A 25,150-nucleotide genomic window follows, 5' to 3' on the forward strand; every position below is an offset into this window, starting at 1 on the left:
CTGGGTAACAGTTCCTTGATGGGAGCTTGAGCGAGGTAGGCCCTGGGCTCTGAATAATCCAGGAAGACAGGAGTTGCAATGGCAGCTCCCTGGTCCCTGTGGCAGGGAGAAGAGGCACTGGTACCTCTCTCTGCCAGGGCGTGCAGCAGACAGGGGAGGAGAGGGTGTAATGACCCCCTCATGTGTGCCCCACGCTGGGGAGCAGGGGTCACCGGTAACTCCCCTCGCATGCACCGGGCTAGGAAACGGGGTGCAAGGCTAATCCCCCTCACTGTGTGGCCGGAAGAACAACACCCCCTGCTCCCCAGCCCAGTGCATGCCTGGGCGGGAACCTCCGCCCCAGGTGTGGCAGCAGGGAGAGGGGGGCACCGGGCCCAGGAGCCGGGTGGGCGGGCCTGCAGCCAGGGTCTCGGCCGGGGCTGCCGCGCTCCGTGGCTGCGCCGAGGGCCCCTCCCCCGGCCCCGCCCTCCTCTTCCCCTCCCGGGCCCGCAGCGCCTGGGCCGGGTTCGGGCGGAGACTCGCTCGCGCACGGAGCAGGCGAGAAGGAAAGTTTGCGGAGCGGCCGGCGCGGGGCCATGTGGCTGCTGTGGCTGCTGCTGGGCTCGGCGGGTAAGTGAGGGCGAGCGGGGCGGCAGCGGCGGCTCCTTCCCCGGGCTCGCGAGGGAGGGGCGGACCGGGCTCTTGGGGGAGGGGGCCGTGGGTACCGCCCCCTCCCCGTGTGCACCAGGCTGGGGAGGGGGAGGTGCAGTGGTAGCTGCCCCCCCCCCGATGCACCAGGCTGGGGAGGTGCAGTGGAAGCTGCCCCCCGCCCCCATGCACCAGGCTGGGGCAGGGGTGCAGGGCTTTTCGCAGTGCCTTCTCCTCTCTGCTGCGCCCTGTGTGGTCCAGCAAGAGGAGAGGAAGGTGTATGTACACAATGGACAGGGGGTTTCCTCCCATGAGCGGTGTGCTGCAGGCTGCTCTGTGAGCACTGGACCACCCCCTTAACTAGGACTTTCTCCTCACTTCTGAATGCATGGAGCCAGCAGGCTAGGTTGTTTCTGCCCCTGAGGCGTTGGGGTCGGTGGCTGAGCTACTCTGGCCCCTGTGCTGCCCTGGCGTGCTCTCTCCGAGCTGTCACTTGTAGCTGCAGCTCTAGTCCTTGGGTTGAGAGCAAGGAGGGGAGGGGAGGAGAGGGATCAGGAATTTGTCTTCTGCTTCTGAGAGTTTGGCCCTTGGATGCAGGAATAAAGCTGTTCCTGTGTCCATGTGGCATGTTGTTAGTGGGGCATTATTGCAGAGCAGCCAGGGCCATGGTCTCATGCAACAAAGATACCAATCAGCATGTGCACATGTATAGAGGGCCATGACTATATGCTGTACCTTGCAGTCCCAACTGAAGGCCCTGTCCCACAGAGCTTATTGTCTGAAAGCCGAAAGGTGTATGGTATGGCTGGCAAACACATAATCAGGGTGGATAAAAATCAATAAGTTGGATTTTTTGTATTTAAATTGGATGTTTTTGATAAAGTGCTTTTTGAGGAAAAAACCTATCTAAAGATATCTTTGAGCTATAATGCATCTTAATTAAAACTATCTCATCATGGAATAGGGATTATACATTCTGATTTTTATAGTGTGAGACGATATATTCATGTAATGTTTAAGAAAAGTTTTGTAAGTTTTAAGAAAGAGTTCCAATAGTTCATGGATTAGGAACCCAATCTTACGGGGTTTCAGGGGCTTCTGTACTGATTATTTAGGTTAATCTTTCTGTCTACCCAATGGGACGAAGTGCTCAGTCTAGAACACATGTGGCTCTTCAGAAGTTAAGATGTGGCTCCTTGTATAGGCACAGACTCCAGGGCTGGAGCTGCAGGCGTCAACTTTCCAATGTGCCGGGGGGCGCTCACTGCTCAACCCCTGGCTCTGCCCCCGTTCCACCTCTTCCTACCCCCTCGTCTGGGGCTGCTGTGCCCTTGCTCTCCCCCCCCCCACCCCATGCCACAAAACGGGAGGTGCGGGGGGCCTTTGATTGGTGGGAGGCACTGGGAGTGGGCTGCTGATGTATTACTGTGGCTCTTTGGCAATGTACACTGGTAAATTCTGGCTCCTTCTCAGGCTCAGGTTGGCCACTCCTGGTCTAGAAGATACCATCAGAGATGCTTAATTTTTCAGTTCTCAAACTGTGAATTTGTGTCTCCAGAGATAACATGCTTGTTAACAGCAAAAATGTTTTAAAATAAATAAATAATGTATAGAGATCAGAAATAACAGACCTCAACTCTATTGTTCCTCTGCAAATTTGTGTACACAGGGTCAATCCCTTACTTCTCTCTAAATGTGCAAAATTTCAGAAAGTTCAATGAATAGAAGATTGTTGGGGCGGAATAGATCTGGACAAGGAGAAGGAAGTCTGGAGATAAATGTGAGACACGAGGGACATATGCTTGTTTTGTTAAAATATTTTATGTTTGCTGTTGAAGAAAAAAATCCAGAATACTTAATAATGTTGTTTTTTGGTTAAAACAATTTAAATGTCTGTCTGGTAACGTTCTCCTAATACAGTGTGGCAAGAAAATCCTCCAAATATTAATGATTAACCTTCTGAATTGGAGATAATTCACCTCCCAATGACTTCATAAATATCTGCTTCAATTACCTTTGGTAAATGAAATAACCAACCAATCAGATATAGCTATAAAACTAATCTGAAAAGTTTTCTAAATAAATCACTGTTTAAAAATGTATAGTGTGTACCTTCTAAAAATGAAACTTACATCTGTCTCTGAGTTGTCAAGAATATGTATTAAGGTTTATAACAGCCAACAAGAATGCACTTCTATGTAGAAAACCATGATTAAATCAAGTCTTCCTGACTCGTGATTTAAATCATGATTTAAATCGATTTGATTTAAAAAAAAATCCTCCCTGCACATGATACGTTTTACAAAATGATGAGACCAAGCAAGATGGACTTGCTGAAAAGGAATTGGGTTCAGTGCATGTATTGCTGATTATAATATATACTGAAGCTATTTCCTAGGGTGTTACTGTTTTTCCAGGTTTGGAAGTATTGGCTGTACTTGAGCTATAACATCATCAAGATAGAAGGTAGTCGGTGCTTAATTTGTGCCAGGGCTTGTCAGGGCTGAGCCTTGGCACCTCTTGGCTTGGCAGTTCATAGCCCCGGCACCTCTTGGCTTGCTGCGTCAGTTATTGAATGTAAAAAAAATTGCTTGAGCTATGGCACCTCTTTCACTACAAATTAAGCACTGAAGGTAGTACCTGGTGGAGGCGTGCGTCTTACTCATGTGGTAGCAACCATTAAAGTATCGGAGTGAGTCACAGACTTTTAGTATATTTATCCTCACAATATCCTTCTAGGTGCGATTGTATTGTTTCCATTTTACAGATAGGGATCTGGGACAGATTTACGAGGAGACATTCAAAAGTGTCAGAGATTTAGACACACAAGTCAGTGGGTCAACTTTCTGTTGACTTGTGTCTAAATTCTTAGGTTCTTTTAAATATCTCCCCCCTAAACAAGTTGCTTGAGGTCACATAGGAAGTCCTGTGACGCAGCAGGGCATTGAACTTGGATCTCCTGAGCTACACTGCCCCTCGTGGTAAGGCAAATGACTTGACAAATGCAGGAAGGGTGCATTTTGACTTGGCATGTCATGGTTCCATCTTCCAAAAAACTTGAGCAGGAATTCACCTGCTCAGTGAAAAGTGTAATAACTCAGCATGCCTGTTATAGGTTAAAGTATTGGATTAATGTTTACTAGAAGATCACAGGTTCCAACAGCAAACCTTATTGGGGGGTAGCTCAGAATGCTGTGCTAGGGAAATAGGTGAAACATGCACAGAGGATGGGTCAGGTGTCTGACTGTATCTGAATGACTTGATATTGAATTAAAAATAAAAGATGGCTCGTAGCTGCTAAATTCATACATGTAGAAATGCTTTTCACATGGTGGGCATATGTCTGTCAAGGCCTCTATCCTGATTATGCTTTTTGCAGCTCTGCTGCAGGTGTAAATTATTTCTGCAACGTAATCTTAGCAGGCACTTTTCCAGAGTATTTTGGTAGAAGTGTAAGTGGCCTGGCTTCATGTTGCCATGTCTGTTACTGAATTGCTACTTGGTGATGGGGCATCTGAAGTGATGACACATAATGGGTGAAATCCAGATGATCATACTTAATTTCTCTCAGAGCATCTGTCGTCAGAGTGAAACTGTTATTTATTAAATTTCATAACTTCCTTGATAAAATGGATTGATGTGGTTTGTACTTAAATTAAATGGGCAGCTACCAATACCTACCCTGCAGCTAATGCTTGCCTGTGAAAAGAACTCTTTCCCCTTTTAAGATGAAGCCTTAAAAGTGAGGAAAGGAACAATAAAGCTTTGTGCTGTTTGAACTTCTGAGACTTGTAATACTTTGTGGCTCATGAGTAGTTTTTGCACAGACTTACCTTTTCTTAATAATTATTATTATTGCTCCAACAGTTGATCTTTTAGAAACTTTCAGACAACGCTTGGGTGTGTGCATTTAAATTACTTTGGCTTCATCTAGTTGTTATGCGCCATTATACTCTGGTAGTGTTGCCAAAATTTGTTTAATTTAATTACTCCAAGTAATATGCATATCTTCATGTACTAAAAGCAGTCATATTACTCATATAGCCAATGTGTCAACATGTGTGAGGCCATGGAAGGTCTGTGCTGCAGAATAAGGGCCTGTTTCGTTCTAACATATTGGTATCAGTCTCATTTTCTTTGTGTTTCTTTTTCTGCTTATTTCTCTTCCCTCCATACCCCTTTCCCCCCTCCCCCATTCTGCTCTCATGCCTAACTTTTCTTCATGAGCACAGGGGCAAATAAGAGTGATCTTTCTTATGGGAGCTAGTACTTCAGATTTCTGTCTGTAGTCTATAAATCTACTACAGTGTCTGTGCAACAGTTTCCCTTCAGTTATTTAACTGGAGCCTCTGGCTTGTGTTGGTATAAGATGGTGCTAACATTCAAAGAGCTTTCTAAAAATATTTTTTGGAATTCTTGTAAAGTGTTCAAATTTTCTTTTGAAGAGCAAAATATTGGATCTTTGTTTTTTGTTTTTTTGGTAAATATTTCTTCCTCTCTCTATACTGACTCCCCTGCAGTCTTCCCAGAGGGAGAATGTCTTTTTTCCTGGCCTCTAGTCTTTTCTTGAATTTTAGTTTTGATAATTGGTTAAAGTGGCTTTTCCAAAACTGCCATCTTTTGGGATGTAGGTGAGGGAAGCTTGGAACTTCTGGGGGCATAGAAAGCTCAGTAAATTTACGAATGGCTGATTTAAGTTCTTGTTCCAGAGAGCTCACAAGAATGGCTGTAAACTTTGATTGTGTCAGTGAAGATAAGCAAAACAAATCTTAATCTTTAAAGTTATGTACTTGGCCCAAGTGTTGCTTCTGATCAGGTAAGACCTTACCTACAGAGGAAAGGTTATGGGGTTTTGTTTTTTCAGTATAACCTAGGATGTGAATTTAAACCAGTGTAGTCATACTGGTGTAACGCCCTGGGTAGATACTCTTAGGTCTTATCTACGTGGGAAAGTTTTACTGGTTATACAGCTATAACCTCCTATATGGACACTCTTATCTTGGTAGAAAGAGTGGCTTTTTCCATTAAGCTCCTTCCCAAGTTGCATAGGCTAAACTGAAATGAGCGTCCACACAGGGGGTTATACCTGTATAGCTAGTAAACCTTTTCTGTGTAGATGGGGCCTACATGAAGAATTAGCTGTACCTGAATTTTGATCCTGTCTGTTGCTGTGGTGTGTTCTATCTGGATATTTTAGGCCTCTTCGAGCAAGTCTAGATGTAAAATCATTGGTTTTTAATCCAGTGTTTCCTTTTCTGCTGAGGAGAGCAAATGATCAGAGATTGCATGAATCACTGGTGCTTTGTGTAGGTACATGTATAGTTCTCTTTGATCATATTTTTCAGGGTTTAAGTGTAAACTTGGAGAAAAACAAGGGAGGAGAATTCTTGTTTTTCATGATAAAAAGCCCTGCAAAGCCTGTGTGTACTGTTGATGTGATGCCGGTCTTGGAAATGTGAAAAACCTAAGACAGCTGGAAAGTCAGAATGCCATTCACAACTGAGATTCCTGTGTGTCCAGTCTTAGATGCCAAGTTCCAGTTTTACGACTTCCCTGTTGAACAACCTTTACATATGATATGCATGTTGACTAAAAATGTAGTCAGCTGCCTGTGTGCTGAGCAGGCTCTGTCTTTAACTCTTTCCCCCCTTTCACCATAGCTAATGCTGCTGGAATCAGCAGAGTACTGCCAGTTACCAAACTCAAAACATGCGCGCACAAATTTTTAGCATCGCAGACATTTGTGCACTTGGGAACTCCGTAAAACACAACCAGAGACTTGCTTAGCAAGTAAAACGTGACATTAATGTGTATTAAACTTAACAGTGCAGATTATTTAGAACGCTTCTGCACAGTTACACAAATGTAAAATATTTGCTTAGGTTGGTTTTGATGTGTACTGATTTTCAAGGCACTGCACGGAGATGTGATTATTTTTTTTAAGTGGGGAATTTTGTGGCTGAGAATCCCATGTAGCGTATGGTAAACTAGCCCTAACATCTTTATCAAATTGCCACATATTCCCTTTCTCCACCAAATATCTAGAATCATCTGTTTGTCTTGAGTAGTTACATAAGTCATAAGTATTATAGAAAGTTGCTTTCAAATAATAACTTGAAGAGGAGTCGGAGTACTTTTGTTAACGTTATCCTTATACACTGACCTGGCTAACAAGGACAAAATTATACATGGTAGTCTCTGAAAGTATGTGTTCTCTCTATTCTGTAAAACATTGGAATGGACTTCAAATTATATTTGCACTCCTTGGTGCCATCCTATTAAAATTTCTGGGTCTGGTTTTCATGCTTCCACCCCTTATATTCTGTTTCTTTGCTTTGGGCTTGTAAACAAAAGAGCGTGCTTGAAATTCACAAAGATTCTGACAGTAACTGTGTACAAGTCAAGAAGCCACCTGCTCAAGCATGCTGGTGGGAAAGAAGGAATAAGTGCTGCAACAGAGCTTGAAATATTTGCCAAAGAAATAAATCTGCAAACCAAGGGCTGATAAGAAGGATGGGAAGTAGTTGAAGGGCAACATACTACTGAAAAGCCTCATTTCAACTGCTTGGGAGGGTATTAGAGAGACAAGATGAATAAAGTAATATCTTTTATTGGACCAACTTCTATTGGTGAGAGAGAAAATCTTTCCATGGATACTGGAATTTCTATCCGGGTGATGTCCCTAAACATTGCTTGAGGGCATTGCCTTTCATATTAAAGGCCTGGCTATTGGGAAATCTGAAGTTTGAAGACAGAGTCTAGGTTCTGTCTATCTAGATTGTTGTTCCCCTACTTTTTGGGCTGCTGGAAGGAAAAATGAACTTATCTTCTCCACCCTCTTGTCTCCAACAAGAGCCTCCTAGCAGCCAGAAAGTTTCCCAACTGAGGGTGGGTGCCTCTGAATAGCTTCAGTCCCTGAGTCCATTTTTGCTAATAGACTTCCCAAGAAGCAGTAGATTGACAAAAACAGCATCAATTTCAATTTCACAGTGGCTTCATGGGGTTCTGAATAGCTGCAATGATACTTAACCACGGTCATGTCAATTTCTGCTGACTGGAAAAGCTATGAGCAGCCACAGAGGCACTGGAACTTTGTGTCATTAGACTCAGGATGGTTGTGCTACAATGGCTTGCATCCAACTGCAGAAGATTGCGAGGCTGGAGTTTGCAGCAAGGAACCTTGGTCGGAAGAGGAGGTGTAATGTGACAGGGTCACTTTTACTTATGAAAGACAAGGAATAAGGTGAATCTTCACTGTAATATGAGAACAAAGGAGCACAAGATGAAATTGCTGGCAGGTAACACTGATTATATGTTGTGTGAAAAAATAACTTCACCACAATCTGTTTTGTCTGGTACAGTGGGAGATTATCAAGTCAAATATGGTGGCTGAATTAAAAAAAAAAAAAAAACAGGATAATTTTGAGAGAATGCTGTAACATATGTACCTGTGTCTACTGGGGCAAAGGTATTTCAGTGTCATGCTTCTGGACATAAATTGAGCGCCAGTAAACCAGGAAGAAAATGCCTGCCTTCATAGATAGCAATGCAAAATTGGCTAGCTGTATTGATGGGGAGGGGGCAGTCTGTCTTCTGGAGCATCAGGTATTGGCCACTGTAAGGCAGTGGGATATTAGAGTTGATGGACTGATCTGGTATGGCATATCCTACATTTCTTACATTTTCAGAACAGTACAATTAAGACGTGGCTGCAACTCTGTGGCAATTTAGGGCTGCTGTCCAGGAGGACCTGATGCAAAATTAACCTAATTTGTCACCTATAAACAAATTTTTAACCCAACAAATCCCACTAGGATAGCATCTCACTCTAACAAGTTCCTTCTGTGGTTATGTTGTCTGTTTATGCAGGAATGGAGTACCCTGGCATGCTTGAGAATTCTGCTGCTGGACTGCAATCTATAGTAATTAGAACAGTACTCTGAATTTTAGTGCCTTCTCCATGGCAGGCCAAATGATCAGTTCTGTGAGTTGGTGGGTGACCCTCTAGGTTATTGTTATTCAGTTGTCGTGCCAGGCACAGATTGAAGCAGATGATGTCCTGGCTGTAGTAAGCAAGCAGCTCGCTGCTTGTGTTTAAAGTGACATTTTCCGAAGTTTGACTTGAAAGCAATTTCAGCATCAGTCATTTGAAGGTGGAGGAGGAGAAAGACTTTGGCTTCTAAGTTTAAAAACAATTCTTGAGTTACCTAAGGAAAATTAATTCCTTTTTTTGGCAAAACTGCTGTGACAGAACACGGTAGGATAACAATCAAATATGTCAAGTGAAGTCCGTATTAAATGATAGGTTTCCTTTTAAATGATATATCTGACATGAAGTCAGTGACAGAGTTGGAGAAGTCCTGAATGTGTCCTTGTGCAAGTTGCGTAATTGCCAGTTGCCTCAGTTTACCCAGATGTAAAATGTATACAATACTTCCTCTCACCACATGGCAGACTGTAAAGCTTAATTTATTAAAGCTTGTGCATTGTTTGTAATCTTGGATTAAACATGCTACTGTGGTATAATGTATTGTCTTTCAGCAGAGGCAAAAGGAATATTTTTCGGTTTTTACGAGTATTTTTCCACCTGGGAGCTTGCTTTGTTAGGCCTGCCTTTGAAGATCTACTCTTGTGAAGCTACTTCATAGGCAAATTGTCCTCTGAGAGGGTCTGTCTTGAAATATGGGTTTTCAGTTTTCATAAACAATGTTTCTGGAAATGCGATTGATGTTTGTTTTAGGAAACTAGATGATTTTAAATGGAAACAAAACTGCACCAGTTGGGAACAGGTCAAACTTGGTGCCTTTGTCAGCATGTTGCGGAATAGCTAAGTCCAGAGAGGGAAAAGTTAATTCTCACTTAATGTTTGCCAGAGTATTTTGTTTCAGTCTCTGCTGCAGATGGCATGGCACTGTAGTAATCAGGGGTGCGTACACTGTAGGTCCATTTTAAGATTAAAGCATGTGAACTCTTGCCACTAAGGTTCATTTAATCTTCCAGTTTTAGTCCCTGTGTAGAGTTTGATTGGTCCTTCCTTCATGCTGCCTCCTGCTTTGCAGAATTTCCCGAACTTAGAGGGGGAGATGGAAGGATTGTGAGCTTAATCAGTATTTGTTGTGGAGTTGTGCTAACTGCATGCAGAATCCTGATCAATGGAAGATCGAGAGAAGCAGCATGGTCCAGTGGATAGGGCACTAGACTGGTGCTGAGTGATCTTGGTTCTCTTTCTGGCTGCATAACTGATCTGCTTTGTGACCTAGGGTGGGTTCCTTCCCCTCTCTTCTGCTAACTGATGTCTGTTTTACCTGTTAGATTAGAAAATTTCTGGGTCAGGGACTGTTTCTTTACTATGTGTTTTAAACAGCTCCTAACACAATGGAGACTTGATCTCAGCTGTGGCCCCAGGTGCTTTTATGGTACAAATAATAATACTCCTATGCATGCAAAACCACTCTTCAAGTTCATCATTCCTCTAGAAACACTGTTCCTACTGGTAGAACTGGTTCATAACAATTATTTTGTGCCTTGGCTGCTGTAAATTCGTGTCTATCCTTCCTTCTTGTAGCAGGATTCTCCCATGTCCCTTCTCCCTATGCCAGGGGCTCTTTTTTTCCCCTTTCCCCCCTCCCCTCAATTGCCGGGGATCTGCATGCACCCCATTGCTCAATTTGCGTAGGATCTGTGTTTGCTTGGCCAATAAAATTCAAGAGCAGATGCATAGGTTTCCTTCCATATCAGATCATTTTATCTTGTTGAATTTCTTGTTCCCTCTTGTATCTCAGTATTTGCTTATTCTGATTTATAAGGTCACTCTGTAGGTCATGTTTTGGGCTCCATGGACCTTGGTAATATCTCTTTAGTAGTCATCAACAGGGAGGGCATTGTCTAGTTAGAGCAAAGGGGAATGGAAGTCAGGGCTCCTGGATTCTCTTCCAGGATGAATTGATTTAAATTGCTTTAGTTAAATCTTCTATTTATTCACAGTTTAAATCAGCAAGTAGAAAAACTTGACTTAAATCATCAATTTTAATTGTATTTTATTTGTACAACTTAGGGATTTTTTTTTTCTAAAGAGGGGTCTTATTAGTTGGTAACTATTAAAACATTGATTTGCAACTAATAGCCTTTACACTACATTTGGTGCTGCTTTTTGCTAAACAGGAGGATATACACATTTAATCTATATACATTTATCTAAGCAATTATATAGCTTACTCATAGACTTTAAGACCAGAAGATACCACAATGATCATCTAGTCTGACCTGCACATTGCAGGCCACAGAACCTTGCCCATCATTGCTGAAATAGACCTATAACTTTTGGCTGAGTCATTGGAGTCCTCAAATTAAGATTTAAAGACTTCAAGTTACAGAGAATCCACCACTTACACTAGTTTAAACCTGAAAGTGACGCTGCCTCATGTTGCAGAGGAGAGTGAAATCCCTCCAGGGTCTCTGCCAATCTGACTGGGGAAAGTTTCTTCCCGATCATTTAGACCCTGAGCCTATGGACAAGACCCAGCAGCAGACACCTGGGAAAGAATTATCTGTAGTAACTCAGAACCCTCCTCAACTAGTGTCCCATCACTGGCTGTTGGAGATATATTAACTTACATTTATTCACATTCTTAATTTGTACATTTTTATTATTTTAGAAAATGGATAATGGTGCATTATTTACTGGACAATTTTTTACTTATTTTACGTCAAGCTCTGCTTGGACGGAAATTTAATTAAAAATGTACAAAACAGCATTTTAACGTTTTTATTAAATAAAATGACTGTCTTTTTTAACAATGTGTTTAATTTAAAACAAATTGATTTATTAAACAAAGAAGGTATTATCTGTAGTTAGTGACTTGAACTACCATGTCCTTCAAAATTTTGAAACTAATAGATCTCATCCTCTTGCATATATTTTTTTTTTTATTCGTATATTGGTAGAGAGAAAAAAGCTTTCCTGCTTTTTCAACTCCCAGTTGGTTACTTGACTTTGAATGTCACTGAAATGAACTGGTTGAATCGATGGAAAAGAAAATATTCTCTCTGCACCTGCAGAAGAGGCTACTGCTGTTAAAAGCTGATTTATCACTTAAACTAGTTCCTGGTGCTTAGCCAGTGACTTCCACCAGTTCAGTGGTTTGTCTTTCTTTAAAACTTGGCAGCAAAGGTATCCTGCTTAATATTATTTTTGTATTTAATTTACATGGTTTTAATTGATAACAACCTATGTTGAGGCCTAAATTTTTTTATAATTTCAGATTTAATTTTAATGTTTTTTTTTTAAAAAAGTAAACCTGTAGTTAAATAAAAATATCTGATTTTTTAAATAAATTTTTATCTACCCTGTTCTCTTCCCAAATCTTCTACTGACTCCATGCATCCCTGAACAAGTTATTTTTAATCTCTGTGACCATCTATGAAATGGAGTAAATAGTTACCTATCATACTGTGTGAGTGTGTGAGAGAGAGAGAAAAAAAAATGAAAGGTGCTAGAGTAGGCAAAATATTGTTAGTTATGCAGAATAGATCAACTTTGTTAGACACCACAAACCGTATTAACTCCTCAAAGCAAGATACGTTACTAGACTCAGCATTTTTAACCTCCACCAGAAACTTATTGAAGAAAGAAGAATAAACATCAGGGGCAATGTACTCCCGTAGTATTATGACAAGTAGAAAAGCTAACAAATCTCATATCAAGAGCACAAAATGGTCAGGTATCCCAACTCAGAATTATGCAATATTGGGGATTGGGTGGAACCACGCAGTATTACAACTACTGGAAGGTGTATGGATATTAGTGTGATGAGGGAACTATAAGAACTTACATAGAACAGAATATGATAGTTTTGCTCCATGTTGCAAAGTATTGTAGGATTTAAATGGTAGTGGATCAGTCACTTCACCATATAACTGATGTTTTGCCCATTCTAGTCTTGCCCTTTCATAATTAAAATCTGTTACTGAAGTTGCAGCAAAGGGTTGAAGTAGTCTTTTTGTTTTTAAAACAATTTTGTCTAGCTGTTATCTTCGTTTTAAATGGAGAGATCTTCCTCTGTTTAAGCTGAGTGTAATTGAATCAGTTTAGTGGATGGTTGATGCAGGATAAGCATAAAAATAAATCCTTGCGTATTTCTGTCACTGAGCTCTAAAATGCAAACTATGAGCTGTTCCCATAGAGGGGTGAAGCCTTGTGTTTTCTGTCTGAGTCTAGAGCCATGAACAGAGAATATAAAGTTCAGGAACCAAACCAACTCCTCTCTCACCCCCCCCCCCCCCCCCCAAAAAAAAAGCGCGGTGGGGGGGTGGAGGGGAGAGGAATTGAAATCCACACAGTTAACAAATTGGCAGGTCTTCAAGATTGGATTTAACTTCATTTTCAAGGCAGCCTCAACAAAGTGGTAAAGAAAACCATGTTAAAGGGCTGGCAGGAGGACCAAAAGATCCATGCACTGTCCTGTTGTTAGCGCAATCCTGATTGCTCTTTGTAGACGCTGATCAAACATTGCATCAGAAATCTCCCTTGGAGCATGTTAGGGTTTCTGGATTGCTTCAGGCACTGATGCAGCAGGGCTTCTCCCCCCCAAAGCCCTAAAGAGGTGGCACCACACTTTCATTTTCTACCTTCTCATTGATAGCCTTCACTTTCTAACATAGTCCGGAGTAATTACAAATAAACAATTTTAAGATGTACCTTTTTGTATCCGCATTGTTCCTCCTCCCTGGCTGGCACATGTTGACCATTTCTTGATTTGGTCCTACTGTTTCATAAAATCTTGTTGGTAGAGGAGGAAAGGGAACTTTTACAGTATAGTTTCCCTTTTGCAAGATTGTATCCCCACCCTGGGTATAATAGAGACTTGGCCAAAATCTTCAAGTGTCCACTAATTTTGGTGTCCAGCTTGAAGGACTGATCAGCAAGAGTTCCTGAGCACTTTACACTCCCATTGAAGTAACAGTATCTGGAAGTGTTTAGTCTCTTGGTACCTTAAATGGGACACCCAAAATTAGTGAAAACATTGAAAACACTGGCCATGCACTGATGTATGAAATATCAGTCACTTCGTCTTTTAGTTGACGAGGCGGTGTTTTAACATGCTTCAAACAGGACCATGTATCTTTCTTTCTCCGTCTCTACTCCTGTTCATGTGATCTGAGTTGAAGATTACTTATTAATGACTTCTACACAAACTAGAATACAATGTCTAACCAGAATGGATCTGCTTAAAGTTTCTAATGGGACGTTTGAAAATCTGCCAAGGGAGTTTTTAGACTTTCTGATGAAATTTTTAATGGAAGCTCTGGCCTGTTTGGCTAACAGCTATCAGGTTAGCCTCGGGCCACTTACTTCCCAATTTCCAAGCATTATATATAGAGAAATGTCCGCCTCATTGGATCTTATTACTTAATTAGCTGAGTCAAACTAAATCTAAAAACTTAAAAAGCAGTTTTGATCACTCTGACAGGGCACTCAAGTCCTTGCTGAGGTTGAATGGAGAGTTGCTTGCCCATATGATTTATTAATTGTTTTCTTGGCTGCAGCTCCTCAGTGTGTTCTCCTGGGAAACTGTGCAGTCAGTCACCATTGTGAGTTGCATAGAGCATAGTCTAGCTTCATTTTTTTTTTTCTCTAGTGCATGTATGGCTTGCTTGCTCACCAAAAAATCTGTGTTAAGCAGCACACCTTGTCTAAACACGGGTTTCAGAATAGCAGCCGTGTTAGTCTATATTCGCAAAAGGAAAAGGAGTACTTGTGGCACCTTAGAGACTAACATTTATCTGAGCATAAGCTTTCGTGAGCTACAGCTCACTTCGTCGGAAAGCTACAGCTCACTTCGTCGGATGCATCTGATGAAGTGAGCTGTAGCTCACGAAAGCTTATGCTCAGATAAATTTGTTAGTCTCTAAGGTGCCACAAATACTCCTTTTCTTTTTGTGTAAACACCTTTCCCTTTCAAAAAGCAATCCCTGTAACTTCTTCAGTGCTACAATGTTTAAATCCTAGTGGTTGACTTTATTTTAAAGGGATATGCTGCTGAAATGTTTATTGATGATGTGGTTAATTGATTTTTGGCTCAGTTAAAAGTTTTAACAACACAAATGTACTAATCATGAATGCAAATTTTTGATTTAGTTGTAAGCAGTTTTACTTTCATTTGGATACTTGGTTACAATTTTAGTTTTGAAATGAGGTTCTTTATGTTAAGTGTCACACATTTTAAAATACTGAAGTTTATTTTCATTGACTAAAGAAATACGAAGTTTAAAGACAGCACAGGACTGAGTCAGACCTCCTGAGTTCCAGTCCTCGCTCTGCTGCTGACTCACTGTGTGACTTTGGGCAACTCCTTGAACTTCTGCCTCAGTTTTTGGCCATCTGTAAAATGGGGCTAATAGAAATGTACTTACCTCACAGGATGATAATGTTTGCAAAACATCTTGAGGTTAGAAGCAAAAATTCCACAAAGATGGAGCCTTCGTATCATCCAAAATTGAAAGTGTTAAATATAGGCCAGGTGGTTTTGTATTTTTGTAAAGTGAGCAGTAACTTTTTTGAGTGCCTAGCTTTCAGGGCCCGATTTTCAGAAAGTTGTAAGCTCTGTTCCCTGCTCTTGTCCCTTTAAGATGTTATGAGTTGGGCACCAGAAAACTGAAGCATCAAAAATCACTACTCACTTAAAAACCAAAAAACACCCCAGAACATCAAAACAAAAACAAACAACTCTTGGCCAAACAAAAACAAAAGAACTGGGTTACTATGGATTTTGCAAATATCCTCCTGTATTTACTTTGGTTGAAATGAGCTGTTTGCCTATCCTGTTTCAGAGATCCTGTTTCACTGAACTGCTGTAGTAATACTCTTTGGTTAGGGAATCTACTGGGTGTGAGAGAGCCAAGCCATTAAAATTTAACATTGATTACAGGTAGCTTTCCCAAGAATAGAACTGATAACACTGCTACATATTTTATCCATGAAAAATGCATGCAAAAATTAATATTTCTATACAATAGAGCTAGTAAGAAAATGGGAAAAAATTGACTTTCACTTTATCTGATTTGGGGGTGGGGGGCATGAAGCAGTTCTAATGTACACTGTTTACAGCTGCAGGATAAGAACATACATCAACACCTAGATCAGTGGTTCAGACTCAGCCCAGGTCATTGTGACTAAAAGCCTTTAAAATCTGCTGGCTGTTAAGCTGCTTACATAAAATAACTTGGAGGGGGCAGTTTTAGTGACTAAGTTGTCTGTCTCAAAAGCCATAGTCACAATTAGCACTAGTTGGCAGTCTGAGTAGAGGCTAGCGGCTGAATGGGTTTGGAAACCCAGATTGATCTTTGCTTAGATGTAGGGTTACCTGCCTATATAGTAAGGCACATCCTTTATTTGCATACATAATATCCAGCGGCCTGTGTCCAAGATGGAGCTAGTTCAGAACTCTCTGATCACTGTAAGTACACTTTCAAGCATTAAGCAAGCAAATGATCATATGGTCTGGTATCATGTTTTATTTTGTACTATATTTTGAACTGTGTAATATGGTGCCTCTTTAAATAAACAGTATTTTATGTACTTGGAGTACAGATGGTTACCATGAATGTATATTTAGGTAGTTTTGTAACATCTAAGCATCTCACAGACATGAATGAGTTTACGCTTGCGGTATTGCTGTGAGATAGGGAAGAATTACCCGTATTTTACAGATGGAGGCCCAGTGAGGTGATGTTCTCAAGTGCACATAGTCTGTGGCAGAGCTAAGACCAGAGTCCAGATCTCTTGAGTCTAAGTCCAGAAGGCCACCATCCTTTATTTGAAAGAGATCCTACCATGAAGATTAGAACATGAGACTTATTTCTCCTATAATTCCCATCAGTACACTCCCATTGGTGGGAAGACTAGTGTAGGTCAGCCCATCTGCATTTTAACTGCTATATTTTCTAACCTTGTTCTCGCATGTGGGCGCATGGTTAAAATACTGGAACTTGTCTGCCGAATTCTTTTACCGTTGCTGTCGCTGATCGGAGCTCATTTTAGGAAAATAAGTAAAGTTTAGGAAATGTCCAGGGCTGTCAATCTAGTTTATCAATTCCTAAATTCATTCTTAAATTGATGGGGAAGGGGCGGGGGGAAAGTTGGCTGACATGATGTAAAGTAAATGTTTTCACTGCTCTTATGTCTCTCTCATTGTCTAGTAAAATAGATAATTACGTGGCAGTGGAAGGCTCAAACGTGGGTTTGGGTAGATATCAGCAGATGGTGTATGTTGTTTCTCCCCATCCCCATAATTGTACTCATGAATTATGCATTAGTGATAGGAAATGTGCCTGCATGGTATGAATTACTGACAATGCAGTATTTGTATTGCTGGCTGCAGTATTTGACAACCAGCGTTGAATTACTTGGCTTTCCACTGAGCTTGTAGTTGACTTTATTTTTTACTAGCACAAGAAAGATTTGTAACTCACAGGCATGTTGTTCACATTACAGCAGATTTAAAGCATCTTGGAAGAGTGGGATTTGGAACTTCTTGCTATATATGCAGTAATTTGGCCACTGGCAATATGTTGGGGTGTAAGTTTTCCAAGGCTTTAGAGGAAATGCAGCTTCTGGCTTTATCTTTGGCTCAGTTTCTGCTGTCCTTGCTGTTGGTAATGTTGTAGTTTTTCTTTTTCAGGTCTAACACTAATATAATGTGGTGATCATATTTATTCGAATTTGTATTTAAGAGCACCAAGTATTTTACAGATGGTGAAAATGAGAGACAAATTAAGATGAGTTGTGGTTGTCCACAAGTATGACTGGGTTCTAATCCTACCTCTGGGAGAGAGTGGGCAAGTCACTTAATGTCTCCCTCAGTTTACCCCTTTTGTAAAATGACTACTACTTGTATACATATCAGCAGTGCTAAGCATTTATTAATGTTTCTGAAGCTGAAAAACACTGTGATATTAATTATGCATTATCTCTTAGTTACTGCAGTAGTTTGATTGTTAGATTTGTAAGACAGACAGTGGAAACTTTTAAAATTATGGCTTGTTTCCTTAACCAGGTTTCAGAGTAACAGCTGTGTTAGTCTGTATTTGCAAAAAGAAAAGGAGTACTTGTGGCACCTTAGAGACTAACCAATTTATTTGAGCATAAGCTTTCGTGAGCTACAGCTCACTTCATCGGATGCTGTAGCTCACGAAAGCTTATGCTCAAATAAATTGGTTAGTCTCTAAGGTGCCACAAGTACTCCTTTTCTTTTTTCCTTAACCAGTTGCAATCTACTGCTCTGGAAAACCGTCTTGACATATGGTACTTGTTCTAGTGCCTTCTAGCCCCTTTTTCCTCTACCACTTTGCACAAGTGCTACAGTAACAGTGAAGGTATTTATAAAAAGAATAGGGTAGAGAGAGCCTCAGAAAGAGGGTTCCCTTTGGAGATGTGGAGCGATTTTCATATCAATAGCACATCATCAGACTGGGAGAAAGATTAGAAGGCTAAATTTCATGCAAGCGTCAGTTGAAAGACTCATGTCCATATATAGCAAACTTTAAATGTAAATGAGTGTGTCACTTCTCTATCTGTTTGGCTCATCTGTTCAGATGGAGACAATCCAGAAGAAACTTCTCTTCCTCCTCTCCCCTGTTGTGTAAAGTTCGGTACGTCTGTCTTGTTCATTCTTTGTTTTTATAGGCTTGGTTGAATGGGCTGTTTTTGATTTTGTCTCCTCCCACTTTGGAGTGGTTTTCCAAAGTCACAGGCAGGCATGCTATATAGTGTGGAGTGCATTTGTTAACCATAGTTATTTAAAAAAAAAAAGTGTATATGTATAAAATTATTTGGTAAATCAAGGCAACGGGCATTAGGAGTTGGGATTATGGGGCTTCTCCTTTCAGTGCTTCTTTATCAAAGTGGCTCCAGTTTCCCGATGGTGCACACTTCCAGATGACAGAGTGACAAGTTCAATCTTGACTACAGTCTAGACGCCCCAAAGAGCTTTTCAAAATAGATACCTAAGAACATATGTGGCAGCTGCTGTTTTTTAGCATAAGGAATCTTCATCCTGAAAAAAAAATATAACAAGGAAGCATTGCAAAATGACACACAGTAGTCTCCAATAGTTTTTATAAATTAGAGTTGGAAAATACCTATTGGTTTATCTCTCCACTTCCTTCCCAGAGCTAATGCGTTATTCCCTAGAGTTTACAGTCCAGTGCTTTGTCCAGTCCAAATGTAAATAAGTACCACAGAGGACTTTAATGTTTGCCATATTGTCTTTTAATCATTCTCTCCCCCCCCCCCTTTTTTTTTTTTAGACTGAGGCATAGCTTTGGTTTTGTAAAATAAAGACCATTTAATACGTACGCACGTTCTCCAGCGATGTGAATAGTTCTCAATAATTGCACTAGAGTTAAGTATACGTACGTACTTGCAGACTGTGTGCAATTAACTGAATCTGATACACTGCCAAGAAGGTATGAGAGGAGAATTGTTTACCCCTCACCAGTATAGTTTCAAGCTGGATTCAATTGTTAAGTAATTTTTAGTCAACACTCTAATGTATAATTGAAAAATTTTTAGTGAGGTCCTTGGTCTTTATGCTCCTTTTATTTACACTGATTTCATATTGGTGACCTCAGCGGATTTACTCCTGCTTTACATTGCAATGAGAAGAGAAACAGACCACCGATTTCTGAGAATTGGGTTTTAAAAAGTTATGTAACTGAAGCTGCTTGAACTTTAAAACTGTATTTGTAAAGTCCACAAGTGGACAGACAAATGTTAAAAGGGGAAAAAAGTCCATTTAGAATGGTTGCTTGACAAACTGGAGCCTGATTCTTCTGTCTCACTTCTGTGGAGAAAATCCCGTGGATCGTCTCTGAAGCTCTATTGCTATAAAATGGGGGACAAGTGGAGCTAAACTGGTTCCAGGGAACCTATCGCTGTCTAGCAGAAACTTCTTTGCTCTGCCTAAACAGCTTCTGAGTCATGAAAAAAACAGCCGGACGCAAAGGAGGCTATTTCTGTACTCAGCAAAATGGCGAGTGATCTTCTGGACCCATTGAAGTCAATGGCAAAACTAATCCTGACCACCATTGAAGTTACTGTCTCTTAGAATGATATGCCCATGCTGGTGACATTCCTAAATTATCTACTTTTCCAGGTTGTCATTGAAAACTTGGTTGTTTTTTGAAAGAAAGGCAAATTGAAAAGAGAAAATTTCAATTAACTGCTACTTTTAAGACTTGCCAAGTGTAAAGGCATAGAGCTTCAAAAGCCTCATTTATATAAACCGATCCTATGCTCTGTTCCACCAGGCCAATTCCATTAGCTTCAAAGGAATCAAACCGATGTAAAGCTGGTGTAGCAGAACAGAGAGTCAGGCCCAAAGTCTTAAAACAGTCACTTGATTTCCATTTCCACTCATCCACAATACCTTGCTTTTATGTTGCTCTCCTTTCAGGGCCTCGTTCTGTTCTGTTATGTTTATTTAGATATGGTACAATCTTGATTTTTATCTTGCAATGCAAAATTGTTTGCACTAAGTAAAAGTGTTTGATCACAGAACATAACTGTTAGCATAGATTTCTTGTTGGCAAGGTGTCTCTGAAAACCACAATGTGTCTTGTGCTTCAGGAGAAGTTCGCAGTATCACCTGGCTCTGGCTGTCAGTATGAATGAATTAGCAGCTTGCTTTGTCTGGCCCTGAAAGCAAAAGTCACTGCAAGTACCTAAATTTGCACTCTTTGGTTGTGTAGTGTGTTCAGAATTCCCATCCTGTTTATCCCATTTACCTCCTTTAGTTTTATGGTTTAATCAACAATTTTATTTATTCTGGTAGTGGGACACTAGTCTTGCTAAAATATTTACTAACATTATTTGTGAATTTGACCCCTTTCAGCTGAGAGAACATTTTTCAGGGCCAGCTTTAAAAAAGTGTGTGTCTGATTCAGACCGAGAAGATTTGTATTCCCAGCTCCCAGATGAGTCCCTTATTCACAAGGCTATACTATCGTATTTTTTCTCTCTCTCTCTCTCTGGCACAATGAATGTTCAAGTATTTATACAAAATGGAACAGCTTTAGCAAGAGAGTGAGAGCTACCCACTCCACAATAGCCAGTAGCTTGCTGGTTAGGGCGCTCACTGGCATGGTGGAGATCTGAACTCAAGTCCTTGCTCCAGAGTTGGGATTCAAAACTGGGTCTCCCACAGGTCCCAAGTGCCCCAACCACTGGGCACCAAGGGATAAGGCAACATGTGCACACACACACAGTTCTTTTGTGAAACTGACTAGGCTCTTCTGACAAATTCCAAACATGTTCAGAACCAAGTACTTGTTCTGATTTTCCAGTTTGCTGGCAGAGCAGAAAAAACAATTTGGCCACTGGTACTGTTTAGTTTTGTTATTTATGCAGTACTATAGATGTTCATGGCACTTCGAGGCAGGTAAGACAGATCCTTGTCCTAGGCTTACAGTTGACCGCAAAAGACTGATTCACCTGAAAGGTGTGAGGAGAGCAAAGGTAATCAAAAGGAGGGAGATGCAGCATGAGGGGACACAGTGTATAGCTGCGAGCATGAGAGAGGAGGGGAGCTGGAGGCTTTCTAAATTTCTTGCTCCTTTTTCTCTTTAAGTTACTAGATCGGAGTGGCCAAACTGTGGCACGTGAGCTGCATGTGGCTCTTTTACAATTAAAGTGCAGTTTGCAAAGCCCCCCAAGGACCCCCTATTCTCTGCCTACCAGACTGCGGAAGGAGCTCAGGGTTTCTGCCCTGTGGCGGGGAGGTGAGGCTAGGGGCTAAGGGAGGGCTCGGTGCACCTGTTGGGGCTTGGGGCTTCAGCCCCGTCAGATGCACCCCAGGTCTCAAACTTCTGAAGATTGTCATATGTGGCTTGGAGGGTCATTAAGTTTGGCCAACCCCGTACTAGATGCATAAGGGTTTTGTATCGGATCAGTCAAGCAAAGTTTTCAGTGGCAATTGGAATGAGAGTGTGGCTGAGTGAGGCACATAAAGATGGGAGATGGTTCCATGTGTAATGGCAGCAAGAGAGTGAGTGCTGGGCAGATACAAAGGAAGCAGTTGGGCAGGAGGTTAGAGTACATGTGAGGGAGGCAGGAGATATGACTGTGGAGTATTGGCAGGAATGGATTTCTGGTGGTCTGATCACAGGATGTGCAACTAGTGGGGTGAAAACTGCCCTCAGTCTTCATCAGGCAATATCTTGGATTTGTAATCAGGGTTGTGACTTTGCAAATGGAAAGGAAGCAACTATCTTGAAACACTTAATTGGTCAGTAGATCGGGACATGGGATAGTGTCATACCACAGATGCACTTCAACCCTGCGCACCCCCATCTCTTCAGATTTATGTTGTATTTGCCTACTTCAGTGCTTAATAATAAGTTAAAAAAGGCAGAGAACTTGTGCATGAAGCCATTCCCCCTCCAGCTGTGATCTAGTCAGTTTAGAAATTAAGAAACACTGTATCCTTTAGGAATCCTCTATGGCAGGGGTTCCCAAACTGGGTGTCAGGACCCCTCGGGGTCATGAGGTTATTACATGGGCGGGGGGGGGGTTACGAGCTGTCAGCCTCTACCCCAAACCCTGCTTTGCATCCAGCATTTATAATGGTGTTAAATATATAAAAACAATTTTTTAATTTATAAGGGGAGGTCGCACTCAGAAGCTTGCTGTGTGAAAGGGATCACGAAAGTTTGAGAACCACGGCTCTATGGGAGAACGCCGGGTGCTTGTGGAAAGCTATCAATAACTTATAGGTGCTACTTTTCCATCCAGGTTCGTTCTTACCCTGTACTCCAGCATGGGACATGACCCTTTAATGTGAAGTACAGTCAGAACTGTGATCCTGGCCATTAAATATCTCATAGCTTTCTCACAGGAGCTGGGTTATTTTAGTCCCATTGTCCCTGGACAAATTTTACCCATTGTATTATATCTACTGTACCTAAATTTTCCCCTGTAGTTTCAGTTGGATAGTCCATAGCACAAAAGTCAACACAAATGGTTAACAATTTGTACGTATTAACTTCTTGAATCAGGAATGTCCTGGTAGGCTATTCACAGCAAAACAATGACTGCATAAATCTCCGTCCACTGTATGTTATAGACTATATTGCATTTAAATGCAGGGAAATTAATTGCATAAGAAGCTAAGATGACAGGAAAAGCCTATAATAGTTTATCACATTCTGTGGATTTTATGAGTGTTATAAATTTAAGTTATACAAATTGTATTTATTCTATAGGCTTCACACATTTATAATTCTTTTTTTTTAAATAGGGCTGATGAGTGTTTCAATAAAACAGAAACCCTGTTGTTTAAAAAGGAAGCAAAGGCATGCAAAGGAGGTGCCTTCAACATAATGGACAACAACAGAGTTCAGATCTCATGAAAATACTCAGTTACGTGGCTACTAATAGCTAAATTATTAATGCAGCATTGATCAAGGAAGAAGCTTTGGACCATTGGCTATCCTTTTACACTGGCATGTTAATAGCTGGAATTATAGGAGTGTCATTCCGTATGGTGCCTTTCATAACACAAACAGGCTGTCTTTTCAGATTCAACGGAGAGAACATGGACTGAGTTTCTAGTGTTGTTTTAGCAAAGCTCAGTTTCCTAATTCTTGAATGCAAGGAATTTACATTTGGAAGTAGACTGGGATAAATAAGGAGCGAGGGACAGAAACAGTATCCTCTTAGGTATCTGGAGGTGAATCCGATGTTGAATTAATTAGTCTAGTATGAGCTTATGAGGTCTCCCTTTAAAAAAAACAAAAAAAAACTAGAACAGCCTGCCACATCAGATAATGTAAAATAATGGGTTATCAAACAGGATCACCTTTCTTTCTCATGTTCATGAATCCGGTCTTAGACAGTGCTACGTATTGTTTCCTGTCGGTGTTTTAATAGTAGAGCCATCCTGTTGCGTTGCTGCGAGAGGGTGTGCCCAAGCATTAGCCTTTACAAAAAGGAAACTGCCCCTTTTGAAAACTGCCCTAAAGGACAGAAAATCTATTTTAATTAAGAACTTGTTTCGAGATTCACAGTGAAATGTTGCCTTCTCCCCCAGATCCATAGGCTTATGTTATCTAGGTGCAGAGAGACTTTGTCTTACTCCTTTGTGGACAGATACTTTGCATTTATAAGACTCCTTTCAATCCTGAAATGCTTTTCTTGACATTGTTCATGGTGGGAAGAGAGGGGTGAATTAGAGGAAGTTGTTTCTAACTGACTTGTGTTAACCACTGGAACAATTTACCAAGGACTGCTGTGGATTCTTTATCATGGGCAATTTTTTACATCAAGATTGAATGTTTTTCTAAAAGCTATGCTCTAGGAATAATGTGGGGAAAGTTCTGTGGCCTGTGTTATACAGGAGATCAGGCTAGATCAGTGGTCACCAACCCGTCGATCACAATCAATTGGCTGATCCTAGAAGATCTCCCAGTCGATCATAATCTCTGGCGATGCAGTGGGGTTGCCGCTAAGGAAGGCTCCCTGCCTACCCCAACCCCACACCGCTCCCGGAAGTGGCCAGCATGGACCCGGAGGCGGGGGGGCAGGGGTCTCCATCTGCCCACTGACCCTCTCTGTAAGCACCCTCCCTGCAGCTCCCATTGGCTGGGAACAGGGAGCTGTGGCCAATGGGAGCTGTGGGGGTGGTGCTTGCAGAGAGGCAGTGCACGGAGCCATATGCCCCTCGCACTCCCCTCCCAAGGGCCGCAGGAGTGCGTTGGCTCCTTCCCGGAGCGGCGTGTGGGCGGGATAGGCAAGGAGCCTGCCTTAGCAGCAGCCACACTGCACTGCCAACCTGGACATGCTGGAGATAAGTGCTTCCCAGCGGGAGGCCACATCCCAGCCCTGAGCCCCTTCCTGCACCCCAACACACTGCCCCAGCCTGGAGCCCCCTCCTGCACCCAAATTCCCTCCCAGAGCTTGCACCCCTCACCCCCTCCTGCACACCTGCTCCAGGCTCAGCCCAGAGCCCCCTCTGTAGCCCAGTGAAAGTGAGTGAGGGTGGGGGACAGCGAGCAATGTGGGGGGGATGGTGTGAGCAGGGCAGGACTTTGGGGAAGGGGCGGGATAGATCCTGGGTTGCCCTTACATTCACAAAGTGATCTTGGGCATAAAAAGGTTGGAGACCACTGGGCTAGATGATCACAATGGTCCCTTCTGGCCTTAGAATCTTTGCCCCTTCACATTCAGCACTCAAATATATATGCCTTACCTTTAGCTTTCCCATTCACTTTTTAATTGGTTTGTCTCCCTTTTGAATTGCATGATCTTTGTATGTTTCTAAAATGACTTAATAAAATAAAATACAATAATCTTTTAAATTTATAGTGGGGCCTTTTCATCCCAAAGCACTTTTACAGATTACATACAGGGGATCACTTCACCCGCCTGTGAAATCTGCAGCTGTCTAAGAAAAAAGCATATCTATTTCTCATTTTTGCCAGTGCACAGATCAGAAGCTGTGAAACTGCCCTGGAGGTTATTCCTTGC

General features: G+C 41.6%; 1 protein-coding gene across 1 annotated transcript in view; it reads left to right on the top strand.

Annotated features, from left to right (window-relative positions):
* The first annotated feature begins 521 nt into the window (after positions 1-521).
* The window catches only part of LOC144266532 (low-density lipoprotein receptor class A domain-containing protein 3-like), an 88,791-nt gene continuing 64,162 nt past the window's right edge, over positions 522-25,150 (top strand). The window contains exon 1 of the mRNA XM_077819966.1: positions 522-609. Within this exon, the coding sequence (XP_077676092.1) occupies positions 576-609 (34 nt within the window). The 5' untranslated portion in view covers positions 522-575. The remainder of the gene's footprint in view (positions 610-25,150) is intronic.

The sequence above is a fragment of the Eretmochelys imbricata genome, chromosome 6, assembly GCF_965152235.1.
Source record: "Eretmochelys imbricata isolate rEreImb1 chromosome 6, rEreImb1.hap1, whole genome shotgun sequence".
NCBI lineage: Eukaryota > Metazoa > Chordata > Testudines > Cheloniidae > Eretmochelys > Eretmochelys imbricata.